At 38.4% G+C, this 23,325-nt stretch overlaps 2 protein-coding genes across 3 annotated transcripts in view; both read left to right on the top strand.

Annotated features, from left to right (window-relative positions):
* The first annotated feature begins 10,516 nt into the window (after positions 1–10,516).
* LOC143858122 (uncharacterized) lies at positions 10,517–12,030 on the top strand. The gene has a single exon (XM_077368754.1). The coding sequence runs from the start codon at positions 10,588–10,590 to the stop codon at positions 11,866–11,868; it is 1,281 nt and encodes a 426-aa protein (XP_077224869.1). The 5' UTR covers positions 10,517–10,587; the 3' UTR covers positions 11,869–12,030.
* Positions 12,031–13,368: 1,338 nt separating this feature from the next.
* The window catches only part of LOC143858074 (epoxide hydrolase 3-like), a 45,433-nt gene continuing 35,476 nt past the window's right edge, over positions 13,369–23,325 (top strand). The window contains exons 1-5 of one of the 2 annotated variants that reach the window (XM_077368671.1): positions 13,369–13,519; positions 13,615–13,829; positions 14,432–14,602; positions 15,657–15,892; positions 16,096–16,535. In XM_077368671.1, coding sequence (XP_077224786.1) covers positions 13,450–13,519; positions 13,615–13,829; positions 14,432–14,602; positions 15,657–15,892; positions 16,096–16,309 — 906 coding nt within the window. In that variant the 5' untranslated portion in view covers positions 13,369–13,449 and the 3' untranslated portion in view covers positions 16,310–16,535. Of the gene's footprint in view, positions 13,520–13,614; positions 13,830–14,431; positions 14,603–15,656; positions 15,893–16,095; positions 16,536–23,325 lie in introns of those variants that run through there. The other variant, XM_077368669.1, reaches the window with a different exon arrangement.

Raw genomic sequence — 23,325 nt, 5'->3', positions numbered from 1 at the left:
AGTCTTTGGGCCTGATTGAAGGGTTTAGGATCGGAAATCAGGGCGTGGAGGTATCTCATCTCTAGCTTGCAAACGACACACTGATATTTAGTGCACCAGATGTAGAGAAGGTAATCAAGCTCAAGGCAATTCTTCAATGTTATGAAACGGTGATAGGACAAAGGACAAATTTATGTAAATCAAGGATGCTTGGCACTAATATCTGCTTAGAGGAGATGTAAGGGTTGGCTAGTCTCCTTGGATGTGCTGTGGACCAGCTTCCAACAACATATATGGGTCTCCCATTGGGAGGGGGAAGGCTTAAGAAGCACCAATGGGACCCGATAGTAGAACAAGTGGAGAGGAGATTGGACATGCGGAAGCAAAATATGGTCTCTCTTGGGGGAGAATTACTTTTATGATGGCGGTTCTATCCAACATTACGACTTATCAACTATCGGTTTTCAAATGCCCACTGAGTTTGGTCAAAAGATAGAGCAGATCCAAAGAATATTCCTTTTTTTTGTTTGGAGGGGGGGGGGGGGGGGGGGGTCAAATGAGAAGCAAAAGATGCCCTTAGTTTTTTGGAAGGAGGTTTGTAAGCCAATTAAGGCGGGGGTCTAGGAAAAAAGAGAGTAAAAGACATAAATAAAGAACTGCTAGGGAAGTGGCTCTGGAGGTTTGGAGAAGAGAAACCCTATCTATGAGTGAAGATCATTGAAGAAAGTAAGGAGGTACCAGGAAAGTGGATCTTAGATGACAAGTTTTGGCCTGTGGGTGCTACAATATGGAGGGTAAATCAAAAGTTCAAATTCAATGAAGGGATAAGATTTAGAGTGTACACGATGGAGAGGATTAAGTGTTGGTCTCATAAGAGATGTGGGAATGCTCCCTTGAAAGAGGTCTTCCCAGATCTTTTTGCTGTGGTGGTACATAAAGAGGCTCGGGTAAAGGACTTCTTTGAGGGGAGAATGGTATCTCTTGGAATATCAATTTCAGAAGGAACTTCTTCGATGGGGAGCTGGACCGAGTAGTGAGCTTACATGAGTTGCTAGAGACCTGCTACATCAAGAAATCTAGTGAAGACAAAAGGGTTTGGATCAGGTGCTCCTCTAGGCTATTCAGAGTCAAATCATTCTACAATATGATTGCATCTAATCCTGTAGCTTCGCTACTGAGTAGAGTGTGAATATTCCGACACCACCCAGGGTATGTGCCTTTGCTTAGAGTGCATGCTAAACAAAATACTTAAAGTGGATCCCCTGTGCAACAGTCATAGTCATATGATGATCGTTGACTCCTATGCACTATGTGGAAGTCGGAGAGAGAGTGGATCACATGTTCCTATATTGCAAAAATGGCCAGGCATGAGTGGACTAGAATTCTTAACAGATTCGGTATAACATGGGTTTTCCTCTCTAAACTCTCTGATTTTCTGGAATGTTGGTCTATTGCTCCTTTGCGAAAGAAAGGGAAAATCTTATAGAATGTGGTATTGTTATCTACCATATAGTTATTATGGAAAGAGAGGAGTGCCAAGGTTTTCAGGGTTCTAGTAAAAAGCCCCAACTTCATATTGACGAAAGTGATTGCGCTCACCATAGCTTGGGTTAGGGCCTTACCCAGCTTTATGTTCGTATCTACATAGATCTTTGGTACAGGTTGAAAGAGGTTTGAACCAATGGTGAGTAGAGGAAGCCCATTTGCCAAGGATTGGATCTACTTAGACAAGGCTATCTAAAGCTCGATTGCGGCAGGGAATCCAGGGCCTCCTGGAGTAGACGGCCTCCTAAGACATGAAAATGAAGTAATGAAATGGGCCTTTTCTTGCCCTATTGGGACTACAGATTCAAGTAAGGTGGGAGGTTAGAGCGGTCCACCAAGGCATTAGTCTAACCAAACCCAACATCCTTGATAAAGTTATATTAGAAGGTGATTACCTCAATGCCAAAAATTGGTTGAAGGGGAGCCTTTCCCATCCTTGGTGGTTCACCCACTGGATAGATGAAATGATAGAATGAGTGGAGGGATCTTCCATCTCCCTCCATCATGTAAGAAGTCCAGCCGACAGGACAATAACGAGGCAGATAGACTAGCACCAAGGAATCTCTAGAGGTTTTTGATTTTCTTCCTCCTTATGGGTTCACAGCTCAGTATTCGTTTTCTTTTATCTTTCCCTCTCTTGTATTGACCATGGTAGGGGGGAGTGTCTGATGCAAGAGCTTGGGCATCATTCCTCTTCAATTCTAAGTTCTTGAGCCACCCATGGGTTGGCTTGGCAATTTTCTTTGAGTTTCAATTGGGAATAAGCAAGTTTCGTAAACTCAATAATCTATTAAGCCTTTACTAAACTGCATAGGGGTATTTTAGGAAGGCCAAATTGTTGTAATGGCTACTATATATAGTCACTTGCTTCTTTTTCATTGGTATTGTATTTTCGAAATTGAGATTTGAACATTTCATTTTTTGGAGGGAATTCTCCTTTTGGAGAAATTTCTGTTGTGAAATTCACTAAGGGAAGGAATTGAGCTTGAATTTTCAAGCTTCTCCCTCTTGGACGTCATCACTCTCCTTGCTTACAAGGATCAAGACCAATTGTTGTAGATCTGGACATCTTCACGCTCAGATCCAATAGTTGCTAGAATACTACGTCCGAAAAGAGAAGCTCTGTTGTGCCATTGTTTGTGCATGTGGTCCTTGACTGCAATTGCATGATTTTAGATGATAAAGTGTGGTTTCTCCCTTAAGATCTACAGGTAACCTCTGGAACTTTTGGTGATTGCTTAGATCTGTGAGGATCAACATGTTGAAAGGGTCTTCTTGAAACGAAATGGATTTAAGCCCTAGGAATTTGAATTCAGAACAGTTTCAAATTGCAGTGAGCACTGAACGGTCGTGTGATTATGTTCTTGGAGTGCTTGTGTGAATTTTTAAGGTTCTTGCCATACTTTGACCACTGATGAGTCCTCATCTTGATTTCTGTTCTCGAAATGAAGGAATCAAATACAAAAATCAGGTATAACTGACTGTCGGTTCTTCATTGTGGTCATACAAAGCGAGAGCTCATTTGAGTCTTCTTTTTGAGTTTGTTTTAACTCAAATTTCAGGCTACAATTCTATATTTTCTCCCCTTCCATTAGAATTTCATGAATTGTCTTTTGATCTGATGATTTTCATATTAAAATTCCAATGGAAAAAGTGTAGACTATCACCAGTAAACCAAGTCTATTTCAGTTCACTAGAGGCTACTGTTTTTCCTTTTGAATCGGATTAAAAGTCTAGCCGTCCAACAATCTTTGAGGAATCCTCCTTTATATGCTTAGACATACAAAATCAGTCTCTTCCAAGTGGAATTTTATATGCCAATAGTGATTTTTTAGTTGAAGGAGTATGAAGAAATGTCTCAGAAAAGAAATGCAAGTACTATAAATTCTGGAATATGATGTCCATGCTGTTTTGTAGAGTTTCAAGCAGACCTATATTTGTGCTTAGTTCAGTGACTGTTTGGGGTTGTCTGCTAAGTAACTAGTAAGGGTCTATCATGACTTGATTAACTTGATGATATCCATTTAACTTATTCTACAATGTGTGATAATCGTATTATGGGTCATGTCTATTCATCAGGTGTTCTGTTGAAGAATTCTGAACAAACCTGGTAGATTAGACTATTAGAGTATGATGAAAAAAAAACAATGAAATGGAATTCAGGTTCCCCCATTGCAGTAAGTACGCGACCAATACCAACAGTTTCTCACACTGTATTTTTAAACAAGTATCTAGTTCCTCAGGTTTCTGTGTATTTTTTTTGAATTTACCACATTCTCGATATCATCTGTAGTACTCTGATTTTCCTAATTTCTTTTGCATTTTCCATTTGTCTTAAACTTTGTTGATATAATAGCAGGGAAAATTGATCTGGTTAAGTCCCATGAGTCCACTCTGTTACTTCTCAGTGCAACCGTTAGGGGTGTAAACGAGCCGAGCCGAGCCGAGCCGAACCGAGCTTGGCCAGGCTCGGCTCGGCTCGGCTCGTTAAGCTCAAAAGCTTGGCTCGGGCTCGAACCATGCTCGGCTCGGGCTCACGAGCCTTACCGAGCTCGGGTTATATTAAGTTCACACCCCTCATCTTCCCTGGACAGCCCTATCTAGTGTAATTTGACTACTTTTTTTATACTATGGGGGGTGGTCCAAGTAACAAATGGGGTTCCAAAAATGAAGTGACATATTTTGCCTCCCCCTTTTACTCCCTGGATAACCCTTTTAGTGTATATATTAATATAATATATATATATATAAATATATTAAATTCTTAACGAGCCCAAACGAGCCGAGCCGAGCTGAGTCTGGCCTAAATCGGGCTCGGCTCGTTAAGCTTAATGAGCCTGGCAAGCCGGCTCGGCTCGGCTCGTTAAGGATTCGAGCCGAGCTCGAGTGAGCTTCTGAGCCCGAGCCAAAATTGACACCCTTAGCAACCGTGATCGAATCATCCTAGACCGTTGATCCTATGGAATTTTTATTTTTTTTTGGGTGGTTTTCTAGAGTTTAGCTGCTGAATTTTGTGGCCTATTATGTAATGAAGTTAATCTCTGTTTAGCATGGGCTTAGACCAAGAGTCTCTGTCTATCCAATTAATGGTTTCAATCATTCTAATGCAAGTGTTATAACAATACTTGGCCTTGGACGACTAGTCTCTTTAATAATTAAGGGACTCCACTTGGACACTCTTAATTTGCTTTGAATCCTACTTATTCGTCCTTTCTTTGGTTTTTCTATTAGCTTCCTACACACAATACCAAACCACTCTAAGTTGCATGACAACACGGTTGCCTGTTACTATCTACTCTTAATAATAATGATAATATCTTAACCATTCCAAAAAAATAAAAATAATGATAATATCTTCACGTATTATGGCAAAATAATGTATTCGTCTCTTTTTTACTTGGGACAGACCCCTCTAGTGTAAAAGAGTAGTCATAATCATGGTTTTAAATTTCGGTTTCGGTATGTGTTTCGGCGCTCACTGAAACTGAAATTTCGGCTGAAATCCTCTCACTATTTAAAAAAATTATATTATTTATTACCAAATTTCGGCCGAAATTTCGGACCAATACTTCATATTATTAAAAAAAATTAGATTTTTGTCTTAAAAATTCTGAGAGTTCCCCCATTTCGGCCGAAATCCGAAATTCCGTGCGATTCCATGCGAAATTACTAAAATTTCGGCGAAATCCTATAGGGCCTGTTCAGCTGCGCCTAAGAAACGGAAACGGAAAGGAAAATAGACCTTGTTTCCGTGGAAAGTGAGTAATATGGTCGTTTTGTTGCCCATAAACGGAAAGCGCTGAGAAAAAATAAGTCATACGTGGAATCCCAATAATCCGCGTTGGCAAAGGTCTTTCCGCCAAACCAAATCCGTGCGTAGGACTCGGATTCGAGTCCTTTTCCTCGATTTCCGCCAAACCACTAATGTTTCGGGTATAGTGGATTTTGGTTTCGGTCTAGACCGGACTGAACGGTCGAAATTTAAAACCATGGTCATAAGTTCACTAGAGGGGCTGCCCCAAGTAAAAAAAAAGGGGCTAATATATCGCTTCCCATGTATTATATTTTATTGTTTTGGAGTGATAAAAAAACAATCCATAATTAAACGTTAAATGGTTTGCTATTTCTTACTATCTCTACCGAAAAACGGTTTTCTATTTCTCACTTACTCAGCTCGGAAAGCAATCATGTGTTGTTAGGCTAAAATAGAAAAAGCTTGAAGAAGAAGGGCATTTTGATGTCCTATATATATGAACAAAACTTGGCTCAGGTCGGGGTCTGAGGAACTTAGTTAGTTCCTAGAACCCCTATAATAGCAAACAGTGCGAGGGTGTGGAAATACCAATTCCATGCTTACTTTTTATTTTCAGAAGTAATTGATATTTCCACACCCCTTGCTATTAGAACATAATGCAAGGGGTCTTGACCTGAGCCAAGTTTCGTTGTATATATACTATCATCCAACTTCCTTATTTAACATTTCCAAGGAATCTATTTTGCTTGGCAATGACCTTAGACTTTTGATAGCTCAGTTTCAGATCTATCAAGCAAAAACAAAGGAGGCTTATCCTCAAAACAATGAAATACTGGAAAAGTTCAGGACCTAAAAAAATCAAAACGTGCGAGGAGGACTAATAAAAAAATATGAAGTAGAGGGCAACTATACGTCATTGCAAACGTGATACTAGGATCATTCCAACTCATAACCAAACGAATGAGAAGAATAAGAAGTCTAATGAACTCACGGGTCTTATACAATTGGATGAGAGGAGTTTCTACGTTGGTTGATTTGGCAGTAACGAAGAAGATGGATCAAATAATAAGGGCGGCTCAATATATATAAAAACTCTCATCTTATTAATATAAACTTGTCATATCAAATGAAGCTCTTGTCGAAATTTAATTAGTGTTTTTAAATTTTATCAAGATTTTATGTTGGGCAGTGATAAATCGACCCCCCAAAATGATAAATCGACTCCCCATGTCTCTATCTCTCTCCTCTTTCTCACTCTAACCCGGAGGAGAGAGAAAGACACATGGGGAGTCGATTTATCACTCCCTGAGCATAAAAGTTAATTAGTAAGTAATTAAAAGACCTAAGCATAAAAGTTAACTTGGAAAAGTCAAAGGTGCACACTCATTAATCAAGATTATGGAGGATGCTTCAACATGTATCATTTTTTTTTATTCTTGTTTAATTCGTGATATGCGGATAATCAAAAGAATTAAATATTGTAAAATCTTTAGAAAATCAAGTTCAATATCTTGTATAGAGGTATCCTTAGTCTAAACTCGACCTCTCTGTAGGATCATACAAATGAAAACAAGGGAAAAAAATTAAAAGAATGGTACACCAAGACTTGTAATTGTGTGCAATGGTAAGGCACATGTCTAGTTCATGAGAGCTCTAATTTTATTAATATATTTACACCATAATGACTTAAAACAGGGGGCTAGGCCCCATAAGTCCGAATGTAAGAGTTCCAAAAGTGTAGATGTACAAACCAGCTAAATTAAATATAGTTTTGGAGAAGGAAAATTATATATGATTAGTAATATGTTTATTTGAAGCTATCTGGCGAAACATGGAGTTAGCTGGATGAACCAATTCATGTGTTGATTGCACGGAGGGGAATAGTAGTATGATCAGTGTGAAGATCAATGGCTCCAGTATGCGAAATTGGCATTTTGTTAGGAGAATTTCTGAAGAGTATGAAGGGCCGTAGTCATTTGATGGGTATCCCTTATGTCAGGTACTACTGTTGATGTTCATGGCAGCAAGGGCTTGAGTGTCACCACAGGTTGGAGAGCAAGATCCCAAACTAGATAAGAGTTAGTATACGGGAGATGAGTTCCTAATGGGAGGTATTGTAGCTCCAATAACTCTGTCCACTCATCTCGCCAGACTCAGAGAGTCCCACTGTAACTGGAAATTTCTAGTCCTACTACGAGTTGAATTTAGGCAAGTGGTCACCACCGGGACATTGTCCTGAAGATGCCGTAAAACAAATACCACATTTATCCTTCCACCATTCCTCATTTACTTGGTGGGTCCTATGGGAGGTGGAACACTGATTTGTTAGTGCATATGCCCTAAAGTCAGTACTTTGATGTATTTACTCATTAATTCATTAATAAAGTTTCGTTTCATGACATTCACCGGGTATAACAATAGAGTGTGTGATGTGCTTATTCCTTATAGCACACATTTGTCCTTGGATGATCGTAGGAATATCGTGCCCTTAGATTCACGTAGGAATATCATGCCCTTAGATTCACATATCCTAAGGGGCAGAGAGATATGATATTCTAGTTCTTTGTAGGCCTAAAAGTTTCTGGTTGGGTTTTTGACTGGACATCTTTTCATGTAGACAACCAGCATCAGACCTTGCCTCCATACACAAATTGGAAAATTAAAAAATTGGAGAGGGGTTAAAAGTTGCACAAATGGGTTTTGGTAAATGGTGAAACTACGGGACAATGCAACACACCGTTCGCGCACACGCATTGCACTATCCGCGCACGAACAGTGTCGGTAGGGCGATAGTGGAGTTTGACTTAAATTGAAAGTTACTTTCCTTACTAAGAGGTGGAGGATTCCTTGTTGGGAATCCCTATTGATCCCATGGGTTACCCTATGACCTGGCACTAACCATTAGTGATCTAAATCGAGAACTACTCTAAAATAGACCAAAGCCATAAGGTGGGCCTGCTGACCAATATGACTTCAAAAGAGTTATTCTACAAAAAAATGTTTTGACCGTTTCTTTGAAACTTTTTTTTTGGAAAATCAGTAGGCTGCATCAATCCTTTTTTTTTTTTTTTTTTAAGAAACGCATCTAAGCCTTTGAGTGCTAGGCCATGTTTGTAGTTGTTTGTGCAAGATGAGGTCTTAACCATGATCAATGAAATTCTATACAATTTAACACTATTTTACCACGCCCAACAGAACAACCAAAATTAATTCAAGAGCAAGGAGATTTTACGGGCACTTTTACTCAACTCAACTCAAATAAGCCTTTGTCCAAAACTAATTAGGGTCCGCTAATGAATCCTTTAGAAAATTTTCATGAAGATTTTATGGGTACTTTTAACGCATAAAATTGGCTTAAAATAATTGGAAGGATGAAGGATTGTTGGAGTAAATGATATTTAATTCAAGGTTAACATGTGGCATGCGGAAAGGAAACTCTTTCATGACCAATCTTCCAATTCTCCATATTTTCATGGGAAATATAATTATTATACACTTGAAAAAGTAACATGTAATGAAAAAAAAAGGTGGATTATCTTCTACATATCCCAGAATGACTTATCCTTGAAAATAGGGTATGATATCCGGAATAAAAATGATATTTTACCCCGAGTCATACCAAAAACAATGTCTAAAACGAGAATTTATATGATGGGTAGCCGTGAAAACACGCGAAGTCTTAAAAAGTAGGTACGGCCCACTTTTTTTTATGATCCAAACCGTTCATCTGTTTGTTCACAATGTAAATAGGTTGTGCCTCAAAAATAATTTCCATAGGATGATCCTAACCCTCCGATCTACACTGATCTGAAAATGGAGTGCCCCAAAAATCATTTATGAAATCTTCTACAGATCGGAGGGTTAGGATCATCCTCTGGAAATGGGTTTTTGGGGCACAACCTATTAACGTTGTGCCCAAACTGATGAACGGTTTGGAATCAGGAAAAAAAAAAAAGTGGGCCGTACCTACTTTTTTAGACTTCACGTGTTTTCGCGGCCACCCATCATATAAATTCTCGTCTAAAACATTGGTGGATGTGGTCAAAGATTGTATAATCCTCTCTCATTTTAGGGCATCTCGCATCAGCAATGGAGTTGGGATGGGAGATATCTGTGAAGACTCTTTTGGATTGACAAGGCTTTTGGCATATATTTCAATCAATTTCTATTTCAAACTTACAAAAAAAGGTTGAGATAGTCATGAAACTCATTTTTCTCATCTACTTAGTCGCCCCTTGTTTTTATCATCCACTTGGCGGATAAAGAAAATATAAATTTTAAGATTTGCTAGGGACAAACGCAGAAGGCATATCATGGCTGGGCTGTTGCATGTGAGACCGGCCACCTCGTATGAATTAAATTAATAAGACAAAATCTGAGCCTATGTGGTTGGTCTCACATGCAACAGCCCAATCGCAAAATGCCTTCTGGGATGGTCCCTAGCAATTCCATTTTAAAAAGGATGGTAGGGTCGCTGATGTGGCATTATAAAAGTCCACTAAAAAAGATTTTACTAGATTGAAAAAATCTCCGACATATGCTGCAATTTTTGAAAGAATTAAAAATCTTAATTTGTGCTTTATTACTAAATTTATAAGGGATTTGCGAAGGTCCATCGCAAAAGGCATTTCGCGGCCGGCCACCTCGTGAATGAAGACAAAAGCTCACGATGTGGCTGGTGATGTGCGACAGACCAGACAGACCAGCCGCGAAATGCCTTTTGTGATGAACGCTAGCTATTCCCAATTTATAAACCAAAATATCTTAGTTGTTAAATCACATCTTTGAGGGTACGTGGCAGCAAGGTTTTAAATTTCGGCCGAAATTTCGAATTTCGGTGAGACCGAAACTGAAACATTCCGAAATGTCGAGATTTTGGAAATGTCAGAAATTTTGGCAAATTTTTTTATAAAATATTATTTTTTTATTCCTTTATAGAATTTCAGCCGAAATGACCGAAATTTCAGCCCAAAAAAATGACATTAGGAGCGCCTTTACCGAATTTCAGCCAAAATTTCTGGATTTCAGCTAAAATTTCGGTTTCGGTGGGGACCAAAATTACCAAAAAATCGAAATTTAAAACCTTATGTGGCAGACTAACGTTTTTTAACTTTTACAGGGGTGCGAATTATCCTAGAGGGGTGGGAATTTATCATTGCCCTTTTTTTAAGGTAGCCTAACTGCAAGTAAATGTAGTTATATTTTGATTTTTGCCGCGTCTGCCATTAACAAAGCTTTCCAATTGCTTTGCTGCAACTCCATTCGTCCTTTTCAAAGTCAGAGAATGAAATCAATCCCTCCTTGCAAAGATGGATAGTGGAACTAGAACCCCTTTTCTTCTTCTCCCCAATCTGAAAAAGTTAAAGAGATGTTTTGTAATTCTCTTCTTCCTCCAGACCTCTCTCCTCTCCCTTCTCTTCTTCATCTTCTACTTAGCCATTCCTTTCCCTTCCAAAACTCACACCCTCTCATACCCTTTCTCAGGCAGAGAAACAACACCTATCTCTTCTTCTTCTTCTTCTTCTTCTTCTTCAATTATGTACGCGGTCAAGGAAGAAATTGCACCCATCAAACAGAAAACCCATCAAGAGCTAAACAATTTACAACCCTTTCTTCCTCCATTGAACATTTCTTTGTCTCAAAAGCCAAGATGGTTGAGGAGAAACAGACCCATGTTCAAGATTCTGCAGCAAACCCCGCGTTCCAAGCGATTTTCATCCAGAGCAAAGGAATTCTTGACTGGGTCTTGTGAGCTTTGTTTCTTCATGACTTGGATTTCTTCACTGGAATCATTTGGTCAGCGGGAGTTATTTACAATAGAGAGCATTTTCAAATCACACCCACATGCCTGTCTTCTTATAATCTCAACTTCTATGGATTCAAAGAGAGGTTTACATCTTTTAAGACCCTTCTCTTTGCGGGGTTTTCGGGTATCAGCAATATCACCTGATTTTTCTTACATTTTCAAGAACACCTATGCAGAATTGTGGTTTGATAGGCTAAGGAAGGGGAATATCAATCCTGGTGAAGTTTCTCTGGGTCAGAACATCTCCAATTTGCTCCGCCTTGCCCTGTTATACAAATTTGGAGGAATTTATCTAGACACTGATGTCTTAGTCCTCAAGAGCTTCTCTACTCTGAGGAATGTTATTGGGGCTCAGACAATCAATGTCGAGACTGGAAATTGGAGTAGACTAAATAACGCGGTCATGATATTTGATAAGAAACATCCCCTCCTTTACAAATTCATTAAGGAATTCATGCTTACATTCGATGGAAACAAGTGGGGGCACAATGGTCCCTATTTGGTTTCAAGGGTGGTCTCAAGGGTGATTGGGAGACCTGGTTTTAATTTCACTGTGTTGCCACCATTGGCGTTTTATCCAGTCGATTGGAGCAGGATACATAGCCTCTTTCATGGGCCCAGGGATGGTGGGCATTCGAAATGGGTGATGGCAAAGCTTGAGCAGATTCGCAAAGAGAGCTTTGCAGTTCATCTGTGGAATAGACAGAGTAGAAGTCTCCAAGTGGAAGAAGGGAGCGTTATTAGTCATATAATCTCAGATTGCTGTGTTCTATATAATTCATAGCTATCTGTTTTGTAAGTAGTACAATGGAGTGGAAGGTAATGAATCAACTCCTTCTCCAGATTAAATATTTATGTAGTTTACTGTAAGGGATCATCTCACTCCATTCCTTGATTTCAATATTTGAGAAAAAAAAGTAAGAAAGAGAAATTATTTTTCTTCTCAGCACAGGGTCTTCTCTTATTTCAATTTTATAAATGTGCAATGAATTCTAAGGCAGGATATTGACTATTATCTGATCTCTGCCTATCTTTCTCACCATCTCAAGTGATATTTTTGGTTTATCTGATGAAAGTTGGGCAAGATTATTAGTCTCTAGCCCAAAAGAGAGAAGATAGAACGATGCAGACGCTTATTACATGTGACACTGTTCTTGCTTTTGGGGTCATTCCTGAGAATTAGTCGTGCGGGTACTCTTGATGAGATTTCTGTGTTGTATGCAGTGACTGTCGTAGGCCACGTTAATGATCTCCTCCCTTTGGTTGAAGAAGCTTTCATCAATTGCTGCAGCATATTCATTTTTTAGTAAGGAGCAGCTAAGCAAACCAATATTTTGGGTGAGATAGAAAGGAACAGAAATGGCTTGGCTCACACTGAACTAAAGATTTTCGGAGGGATTTTCATCCTCACGAAATTCTCTCTCTCTCTCTCTCTCTCTCTCTCTCTCTCTCTCACACACACACACACACACACACACACACAAATCCAGAGAGGATCGAGTAGATCAATGTTAAGGACAATCGAGTTGCCCAAGGTTGAAGACAACATTGTTTTTCAATTTTTTCCCCTTTTCGTTTTTTGTTGTTGTTGTGGTTTCTCAATTTTGACTTTCCTGTTCTTACCCAAACATTAGAATTAGGCATCCCATACCGCTTATGGAGAGAATTGGAATAGGATTGGATTGGGTTGGGGATTCCAATTCTCGATTTCGGCGATCCAAGCGCACCCTCAAGGCAAACAGAGAATGGAGGATGCTGACTGACTTGCATGCTATGGTGATAGAATTGGCTCTGTTTGGATGCCACATGCAAGGCATCCTCTGGCAATTTTCCAAACAAAACAAATCAATTTTCTTCAACTTTATGGTGCGGAAATTTATGGTGCTTGGTTGCCAATGTAGCAACAAAATCCCTAAGAACTACCGGACAAGAGACACGTGTAATAATTGCTTGTCCGGTAATGGGGCATATCACATATCTTTTCATATGAAATAATCCAAAAAATAAGAAATTTCATAAGTAATCCTCCCTCTCCCGATTAACTTTGCATCCAAACAAGGATTTTACTTGGCTTTTCCGTGGTTTTAAAACCCTGCCCCCGCTTGATGGACTTTATTTGCCCAAAGAATGCTTAAGCATCCAAACAGAGTCTAGGAAAAACCTGAGTGGTCAATAAATTCTAAAACGAATGTAACACGTGAAATGTGCTCGTTTGGCATCATACGTCAAATAGTAGTTTGTCGGCTGTGACTTTTTATATTTTTTGAGGACACAGGTCAACTGAGTTTTTATATGTTGTGTGCTTTTTATATGATGTTTTAGCCCCTCCAATTACTTCCTTCCTTCCTTATCATACTCGATTGAAATGGATCAGATACAACACAAATATCTCAACATAAGAGGCCTAAAGCTTCACGTTGCTGAGAACGGAAAGGGTGCTAATAATTTTAAATATGCTTCTCCCCTTTTCTCCCAATCCAATCCCTTCTAGGTGCTTACTGGGTTTTTTTTTTTTTTTGAACAACAACAGGTCCATTAGTTGTAGTTTTCTTGCATGGATTTCCTGAGATATGGTATTCTTGGAGATACCAGATGTTGGCAGTAGCCAATGCTGGATTCAGAGCAATCGCCCCTGATTTCAGAGGTTATGGCCTTTCCCAAACCCCTCCTCAACCTGAAAAAGCATCCTTCATTGACCTTGTCGATGACCTCCTTGCCATTCTTGATTCCTTCTCCATTTCAAAGGTAACCCTTTTACCTCTTTCCCTTATTGTACTACTAATTATGATGAATTGCCCATTTACAAATTCATAAAAAGGGTAATATATGGGTAAGTTCATTATAGTAGAGTAATCAAAATGAGGGGGTTCATGCTTCGGATACAAAATTTGCTTGGAAGTTGATTCCCCTTAGCTTGATAGACTTTTGGGTCATTTGCTTTGGGTGATATCCTTCCTTGGAGCCTTTTCTTGCCCTTCAGGAGGTTTGAGAGAGAAAATTTCAGTGGTGGACTTGGAAGTTGTTTTGGTTTGGATGTCTGTCAATTCAAGTTTGTAATGATGTAATGATGTAACTAAGAATAGTTCTTTTTGTTTCGTCTTTTGGTCAGGAGTATACTCTTGACCAATCATACTATGTAAATGCTAGCTGGGACTCCTGGTCCCCAATGTAATTCTCATAGTATCAATATATCTTGGTCATTTTTCAAAAAAAAAAAAAAAGACTCAGAAATTAAAACGGTGGAGTGTTGATTTGATCGAATGATCCTTTTGGTTTTGCTCTAGTAATTTCAATTAATGTTTGAATTCTTCTTCTTCTTCTTCTGATGATGATGATGGTCAATCAAGGCGTTTCTTATCGGGAAGGATTTTGGAGCACGACCCGCTTACCAGTTCACTCTTCTGCATCCTGAAAGGGTGTTGGGAGTCATAACATTAGGGGCGCCCTTCATGGTTTCAGGACCCCATGCATTCCTTCGTGATCTTCTCCCTGAAGGCTTCTACATGTTGAGGTGGCAGGTACTCTACTTTTTCTTTCTTTTGCTCCTTCCTCAACTACTCAATCACTATTGTTAGATGGATCTGAGTTCTGGAATAAGAAAAATTAAACCATTAGCTGCAAATAAAATCAGACCCAATTGAAGAATATAACCATTAAAGAAATCAATTGAAGATTATCTGACAAGAAGAATAGGTGAATCTGTTTATAGCATATTCCACCCCACTATAGCCAACCCAACTCATTCATTCACCCAAGTAGATTTCTCAAGAATCAAGTGCTTCTACTGAATGGACTATTAAAAAAGAAGAAGAATAATTGCTTATCCTGGTCTTGTATTCTCGAATCAAAAGAAGTTACTAGATGAAAAGAGGGGGCTTCGATCAGCTGCTTTGGGTGTTATCTGTGTGTATTTTCCATTCGGCTAATCACTGTATTTAATATTTGTACACATATACAGCTCATTATATTATCATATTAAACCGTTTGAGTTTGAGATAAACTCTAGCTCAAGCAACCCAGTAACTGAGACTATTGCTTTGCCCCTCACTAGCCGCTTAATCTGTGGCCGTGACCTCCCATTCGATTTGGGTGTCCCCACCCCACCTGAAGCACTTGGAAACTTAGAAGTTTGATTTGTTGGCCATACCAAATAGTAGTCTATCAGGTAAAAGTGGGTTATCAATCCCTTTTAGGGCAGCCTTACCCAGTGGTTCGTTGGCATATTTTACCAACATGTTATGAAGTTAAAACCATTCCCATGAGTTCAAGTGTATAAAATTGGATCCAGGGATTTAGACTTTACAGAATCTTATCAAAATTCAAAAACAATGAACAGAAGTTGATTTACAAAGCACATGGGTTCTAGTTTCTAGACACTACTTACTTCAATCATTTAAATATACATGGAAGAGATGAAGGCTTTCCAAGAGTGTTCGTTGTCCTGCCACATTGTTACTATGGTGTTTAAGCCCGTGATACAATAGATCAAGTATTTAACATCTAGCCTCCTTTGCTCACCTGTAATTTTACTCCCATGTAAATCATATGCTGGTATGCTACTTTTTTTTTCAGGAACCTGGAAGAGCTGAAGCCGATTTCGGACGCTTCAATATCAAGACAGTTGTGAGAAACATCTACATTCTCTTTTCTGGAAGTGAACTTCCGGTAGCTGGGAAGGATCAGGAGATCATGGACTTGGTGGACCCATCCACTCCTTTACCCTTGTGGTTCACTGATGAAGATCTAACAGCCTATGCAGCTTTATATGAGAATTCGGGATTCCGCTTACCATTGCAAGTGCCATATAGGTAAGTACGCTGACAGAGCTATAAACATGTATCTGAATAGCCACCGTCATTCTTAGTTCTGTTTCATAAACTCCATCCCACTCTTTCTGATATTTTCAATACTGGGACTGTCAAAAGATCTTGAGGAAATGTACTTTTCTATCTTTTGCTCGAGGAGAGCTCTATTAGTCAATGTAATAACATAGCTTATGGGTTTGTCATAGGTCGTCGTTGGAAGCGTCAGGCATAACAGATCCAAAGGTCCAAGTTCCTGCATTGCTGGTCATGGGTGGGAAGGACTATGTCCTCAAGTTCCCAGGCATGGAAGACTATGTAAAGAGTGGAAAGGTTAAGGACTATGTCCCAGATTTGGAGATCGTATTCCTGCCCGAAGGAACTCATTTTGTTCAGGAACAGTTTCCCGAACAGGTGAACTAGCTCATCATCGCCTTTCTCAATAAACATGCATGACATGTGTTCTACTTCAGTTAAGCGACCCAAGCATCCCATCTTTACATATCTATGTTTGTAAGTTTGTGGCTTTCTCAATAAATATATATGATCATGTAACCTACACACTTGAACGTCATAACATGTCAGATGTTTTGTTGATACTACAACGGCATATTAAATCAATGGACAAGAATGATTGCCATTTATTTTATTCTCTCTAGTGGTTTGAAGTTAAATTTACACTTCTGGATGCTTTATGTCAAAATGAAAATAAAAATCAGGCCCAATGCTAAAGGCATTTGAATCTCATACCATGTCAGATGTTCAATACATACTATGATGGCAACAGATCCCATATAGACTGAATTTGTGGTTTATACATCTGAAACCCAAAGCATTCCAAATGTACACTGATAATTGCACCTATATGTCTTAAAAATAGATCAGTTATAGCTGAATTTTTTTTTGTCTCAATATGTGCTTCATTTTTACATTGGCACTGCCTATATCTGTACAATTCTTTAGTAAATGACATCATGATCAGGTTCAATGGAAGTTCAGCAATTCCCTTCCCTGATCATAATGCAACAACTATGTAACTATTGGTAAGCAAATTTGATCATTGCCACATGATCAACCAATACCGGTTTGAATCTTGGAGACGTCGAAAACTTAGATTTGTTCAATTTGCGGTTCCAGCAAAACTTTTCACAGGGAGAAAGATGAACAATCTCATTGCAAACCTGATAAGCAAACTGAAGTTCCATAAGGATCTGACAGATTGCTGAGAAAGAATGCCAGGTTTCCTAAAAGGTCTTTTGCTGCTTCAGGTCATATGGATAGTTACAAGGGTTGAAGGCCTAATTCTTAGACTACATATAGTGGGGATAATTGATGGTTGAAGAACTGATTGTTTCAAATAGAAGGAATTATTAGTAATAGCTAACGAGAAGGAATGGGCCCAAAAAGACTGAGGTGGTGAAAGTACAAGCAAGGTAACAAAAACCAGAAAGAAATTACATGAGTGAGAAAGCAAACAGAGTGTTCATAAGGAGGAAGGAAGTCAAAAAAGCTCCAAGTGGGGTATACAGAGTCCAAAGCGGGCCAGTCGACCGGCATCAACTTTAGAGGACCTGCACTCATGCTGAAAGCGCACCCTGTGACCTTCAATTTGCCAATGATTTCTTCAATCGCATCAACGAATCTCCACGGGTAATGAGATCCACATCGCCGACTGATGACTAGAATATGATGCGTTAGTCTGCCCATTGTTTTTCTTGGGACATACAACCTAGTTACACATAAGATATAAGAACCATTTGCATTATCTTAGGGTTAAAAAACTTATATTTAGTTAGGGCATATAAGGAGTCCTAAAATTCATAATCCACTTAAATTTAAATATTGTTCCAGAAGCTTTAAAAATCTTTGATATTATAGTTACAAACTTTTCTCCCCTCCACCACCCTCGGAACACTGAATTGAAACCATTTCACCTAACCCTAAACTGAAGCCCTGCCCCTTAGATTATATAAATACCCAGCACATGTACTAAAAATACCACTAATAACATGGTTAACCTCGTGGTCTGGGGCTCTATCCCTGGGTGATGATGCCCCACCGAGCGTAAAGTGTACAGTAATACATTGGTGATCACTAACCAACAGAATACAGACATCTATCACAGCAGTCTCATCTGATAGAGTCTAAACCTAGTCAATTTACATATTGGCATATTGGCATTTAGTCTCTCTACCAAAGAGTGGCATCATTCCACTGTCTCTCATACAGGCTGTGGAAAGCCAGAAAAAAATGGTACAAAGCAAAACCTTATAAAAAACAATGGGCATGCTAACTTTCAGTGGCACCTTATGCATGTCAACGCACCAACATTGCTTAACCTCTATCCTTTTTTTTAATGGTTAAACCAATATTCTTCATGCAATGTCTTTCAAAAACACAGAGGGAGGGGAGTAAACTGCACCCACAAACTCTCCATTAGGGACTGGGCAAGACAACATCTGGGCAAAACATTTGTCCTAAACTTGAATAGAGAGAGAGAGAGAGAGAGAGAGAGAGAGAGCGCAGAAGAGAGGTCTAGTAGAGAGAATGCAGGTTCAATGCAATGGAAGATTCAACCATCCCCAGCCCTAGCTAGTTGATTTTTTAACAAATCATAGGCAATCTGTGACAATCCTATGAGGTTCGTACATCGGCGTCATCCTTAAACGGGTTCTGTTGAAGGGGCTAGCTTTACAGCACAAACTATTCAGGCGATTAATCATCAATTCTGAAAGAACCCACGTCCAAAACATTCACAACCACACAAGAATTCTTATCTAAATCACGTACAAATCCTCTCAAGACTACAAGCTAGACTCATAACTCTTCCACTTCATCCAAAGCAAGAAATCTTATCTAAATCAAACATTTGCATATATACTGTCTCTAAAATGGGAACCGTTATCCATCACCACGCCCTATCAAACCACATTTAAAACCCAAGACTCCTATGTCCTAGACCGCCTTACATTTTACAAACAAGTTTCGGAACCAACAGATGAACTCTACAGCTACCCTGTATCTGATTATCCAAATTTTCAGGTGAGCTCTTCCTGGCATCAATGGAACAACCCTTCTAGGCCACCAGCCTCTACTCTGAAAATGAGACCCCACTCTTGCTCGTTAATAATTCCTTAAAAATACAGACCATCTCAATGCATTGTGGGACACTGGAAATTCTGACTGGATTCAAGTGCTTTCCCGACTCTCCATTGGGCTATTTCAAGTAACTCTTTGAATCTTGTTCTTCGCATAAAATGAGGCAGGTGATTCTAGTATCTACCACTTCGCCAAAATTTAGCATTCTTTATTTTCTTGTAGCAACCTGTACAAGGGAAACCAAGAAGGGGCTCTCAGACAGTAAGGGCTCAATATTATTTTTACAATGGCCACACGGCTAAACCCAAGGACTGAGATGGTCGAATAACAAGGGAAACCAAGAAGGGGCTCTCACACAGTAAGGGCTCAACATTATTTTTAGAATGGCCACACGGCTAAACCCAAGGACTGAGATGGTCGAATAACAAGGACCCAGTATTTCATTCATTCTATTATTTGAGTATGAATTAAATAAAGGCAGGGAGTGCTGAAAACCTTTGACCTATCTGGGGTGGGGGCAATTAAGGGGTTTAATGGGTTTTTGCTGTATGTTTTTTTTTTTTTTTTTTGCATTGGTGGGATGCCTTGTCCCCGTTGATGTAATCTTGCTTACAGAAATTAATAAAGTTGTTACGTTTCAAAAAAATATTTAATTCATCCTCTGCCTATCAAAGATTGACAAGGGTCAGCATTTATTCCACTTGGGCAATAAAGAAGAAGCTGATAGCTAATGTGTGAACTTGTATACTCTCTCCTCTGGTATATAAGCAGTTGCAAGAGAAACATTGGGCAATCGAAAATGAACTCCTGCCAGACTGTTTGGCCACTTAGCATTGAATGTTAACTTACCATCTCCGCAAATGGACTCATTTCCAGATTGGTTAGATCCCATAAATCTCTTCTGTCAATCCAGCAACTGTGATCAACATTATGTCTTCAATTAATTCATTAAAATACCCAATGCATTTAATTCGAAATCCAGGACATCACACCAGATATCATTCTTATCAGCCAAGCGAGCAACTCTTATCAAGAATATTGGATGCTTGATGGTAATTGGATGCATTTCCAAACTTCACAAAGCTGAAAGATAAATCTAGTTAAGTCTTCTAGTTGGTTAAGGACTCTTGGTAGTTACAAGTTTGTTTTACATAGGATAAGTTTATGAATTTTTTTATAAAAATACTTGTTTAGTTGTGAAAGATTAGAAGTTTTATTTGGAACTTTATTCCTAGTAGGCATTTTTCATTAAGAAGATGAATTGGTTGAGTTAGGCCAAGAAACTCTTTTATACAGGCAGGCTCTTTGATGCAGGAGCATCCCCTTGGAGTGTTTACGTCGGCCTTTCATGACTCTTTAGCTTAGGGTTTTTTTTATCTTGCTTCAATTGCATTAGTGTCCTATTCTGTAATTCTAGTTACTTTTGTCCCTTCTTAGTCTATTTGGGTTAATTAGGGGTAAGATCAATTGTCATCTCAGGAAACCTATAAAAGGCAATTTTCATTTCATTTTGTAATCAGCCTACTTGAATTTAAATGGAATGAGAAATTAGATTGGAGACAATTCTCCCTAGGGAGAATTCTTGGGCTGTGCATTATTCGGTTCGGTTTTTGGATTTTTCAGTTCGGTTTCAGTTACACTATTTAGCATATTTCGGTTTTCGGTTTCTGGTTCGGTTTGTAAAAAAAAACTTCGGTTTTAACCGAACAACCGAAGTATTGATGGCAGTAAAAGAAAAGCCTTAAAAATTTATTTGTTATTTGATATATTTTATGTCACTCTCTTTTTGACTTTTCAAACTAATTTAAATAGGGGAAATGACTAAAAAAGAGGGCTTTCTACTGATTATGACGTGGCAAGGGGGGTGTTTTCTAAATTACAAATTTGAAGTGATGTTGACTAGTTTGGATGGGTTTGGGACAAAAATGCCCTCATTGTAAAAAAATGTTAGTTTTACTTTTACTTTTTCTTTTTTTAACATTCTCTCTCTCTCTCTCTCTCTCTCTGCAAATACCTTGCCGGCAGAAATTTTTCGGCAACTCTCTCTTTCTCTCTCTCTCGCTGCAAATACCCCTTGCCGGTGGAAATTTTCCGGCAACTCTCTCTCTCTCTCTCTGCAAATACCCCTTGCCGGCGGAAATTTTCTGGCAACTCTCTCCGTCTCTCTCTCTCTCTCTCTCTCTCTCTCTCTCTCTCTCTCTCGCTGCAAATACCCCTTGCCGGCGGAAATTTTTTGGCAACTCTCTCCGTCTCTCTCTCTCTCTCTCTCTCTCTCTCTCTCTCCCTCTGCAAATCTCACCAGCAAATCTCTGAGAAATTATTTTTTTTTCAGAACTCCGAGATTTCCTCTCGGAATTCCGCAGTAAACAACATAGTATTCGGAAGTTCGAGCTTTTCTCTCGGAATTCCGCAGCAAACATCACAGTTAGAAAAAAAAGTTCTCAGAATTCCAAGAACTGTTCCATGCACGTTTAAAACTCTGGAACTTGCTATTTATTTTTTCAATTGCCCCTTCTATTTTTCATTCTTTTTCCCTTCTCTCTCAAACCCTTTCCAAACCCTAACTCTATTAACAAATTTTCCTCAAAATTCCACAAAATCTAACCATAATCCATCATCTTCTTCCTCCAAAACCCTCTTTTTTAGCCAAAAACCCAAAACCATTGGTAATCATAAATAAACAACTTATAAATACTCTAAAACCACTGCTACTCCAATATAAACCACTTACAGACACTTTAAACTACTGTTTACGCTATATAAACCACTTGTAAATACTCTAAACCACTGCTTACCCCTATATAAACTACTTACAAACACTTTAAACTACTGCTTACACTGTATAAACAACTTATAAACACTATAAACCACTGCTAAGCCTATATAAACCACTTATAAACACTCTAAACCACTTATAAACAGTCTAAACCATTGTTTACCATATATTATACACTTATAAACCCTCTAAACCACTGCTACGCTTATATGAACAACTTATAAACACTCTAAACCATTGTTTACCCTATATAAACCACTTGTAAACACTCTAAACCACTGCTTACCCTATATAAACCAATTATAAACACTATAAACTACTGCTTACCCTGTATAAACCACTTATAAAGACTATAAACTACTGGGAAGCCTATATAAACCAATTATAAATATTCTAAACCACTATCGGCTTATATAAACCACTGTTTACCCTATATAAACCACTTGTAAAAACTCTAAACCACTTCTTACCCCTATATAAATCACTTACAAACACTATATAACACTGCTTACACTGTATAAACAACTTATAAACACTCTAAATCACTGTTTACCCTATATAAACCACTTGTAAATACTCTAAACCACTGCTTACCCCTATATAAACCACTTACAAACACTATAAAACACTGCTTACACTGTATAAACAACTTATAAACACTCTAAACCACTGTTTACCTACATAAACCACTTATAAATACTTTAAACCACTGCTTACCCATATATAAACCACTTACAAACACTATAAAACACTGCTTACACTGTATAAACAACTTATAAACACTCTAAACCATTGTTTACCCTATATAAACCACTTGTAAATACTCTAAACCACTGCTTACCCCTATATAAATCACTTACAAACACTGTATAAACAACTTATAAACACTCTAAACCACTGTTAATCCTATATAAACCAGTTATAAACAATCTAAACCACTGTTAGACTTATATAAACAACTTATAAATACTCTAAACCATTGTCTAAACCATTGTTTACCATATATTATACATTTATAAACCCTCTAAACCACTGCTAGGCTTATATAAAACACTTGTGAACACCCTAAACCACTGTTTACCCTATATAAACCACTTGTAAACACTATAAACCACTGCTTACCCTATATAAATCACTTATAAACATATAAACTACTGTTTATCCTGTATAAACCACTTATAAACACTTAAAATCACTGATAAGCCTATATAAACCACTTATAAACACTATAAACCACTGCTAGGTTTGTATAAACCACTATTTACCCTATATAAACCACTTGTAAACACTCTAAACCACTGCTTACCCTATATAAACCACTTATAAACACTATAAACTACTTATTACCCTGTATAAACCATTTATAAACACTTTAAACCACTGGTAAGCCTATATAAACCACTTATAAACACTCTAAACCACTGATAGACTTAGATAAACCACTGTTTACCATATATAAACCACTTGTAAACACTCTAAACCACTGGTTACCTTATATAAACTACTTATAAACACTATAAACTATTGCTTAACCTATATAAATCACTTATAAACACTCTAAACC

This window comes from Tasmannia lanceolata, unplaced genomic scaffold, assembly GCF_043159265.1.
Source record: "Tasmannia lanceolata isolate RefF3 unplaced genomic scaffold, GAP_Taslan_0.1 ptg000025l, whole genome shotgun sequence".
In the NCBI taxonomy this organism is placed as follows: Eukaryota; Viridiplantae; Streptophyta; class Magnoliopsida; order Canellales; family Winteraceae; genus Tasmannia; species Tasmannia lanceolata.
This window is presented reverse-complemented; position numbering and strand designations above follow the sequence as displayed.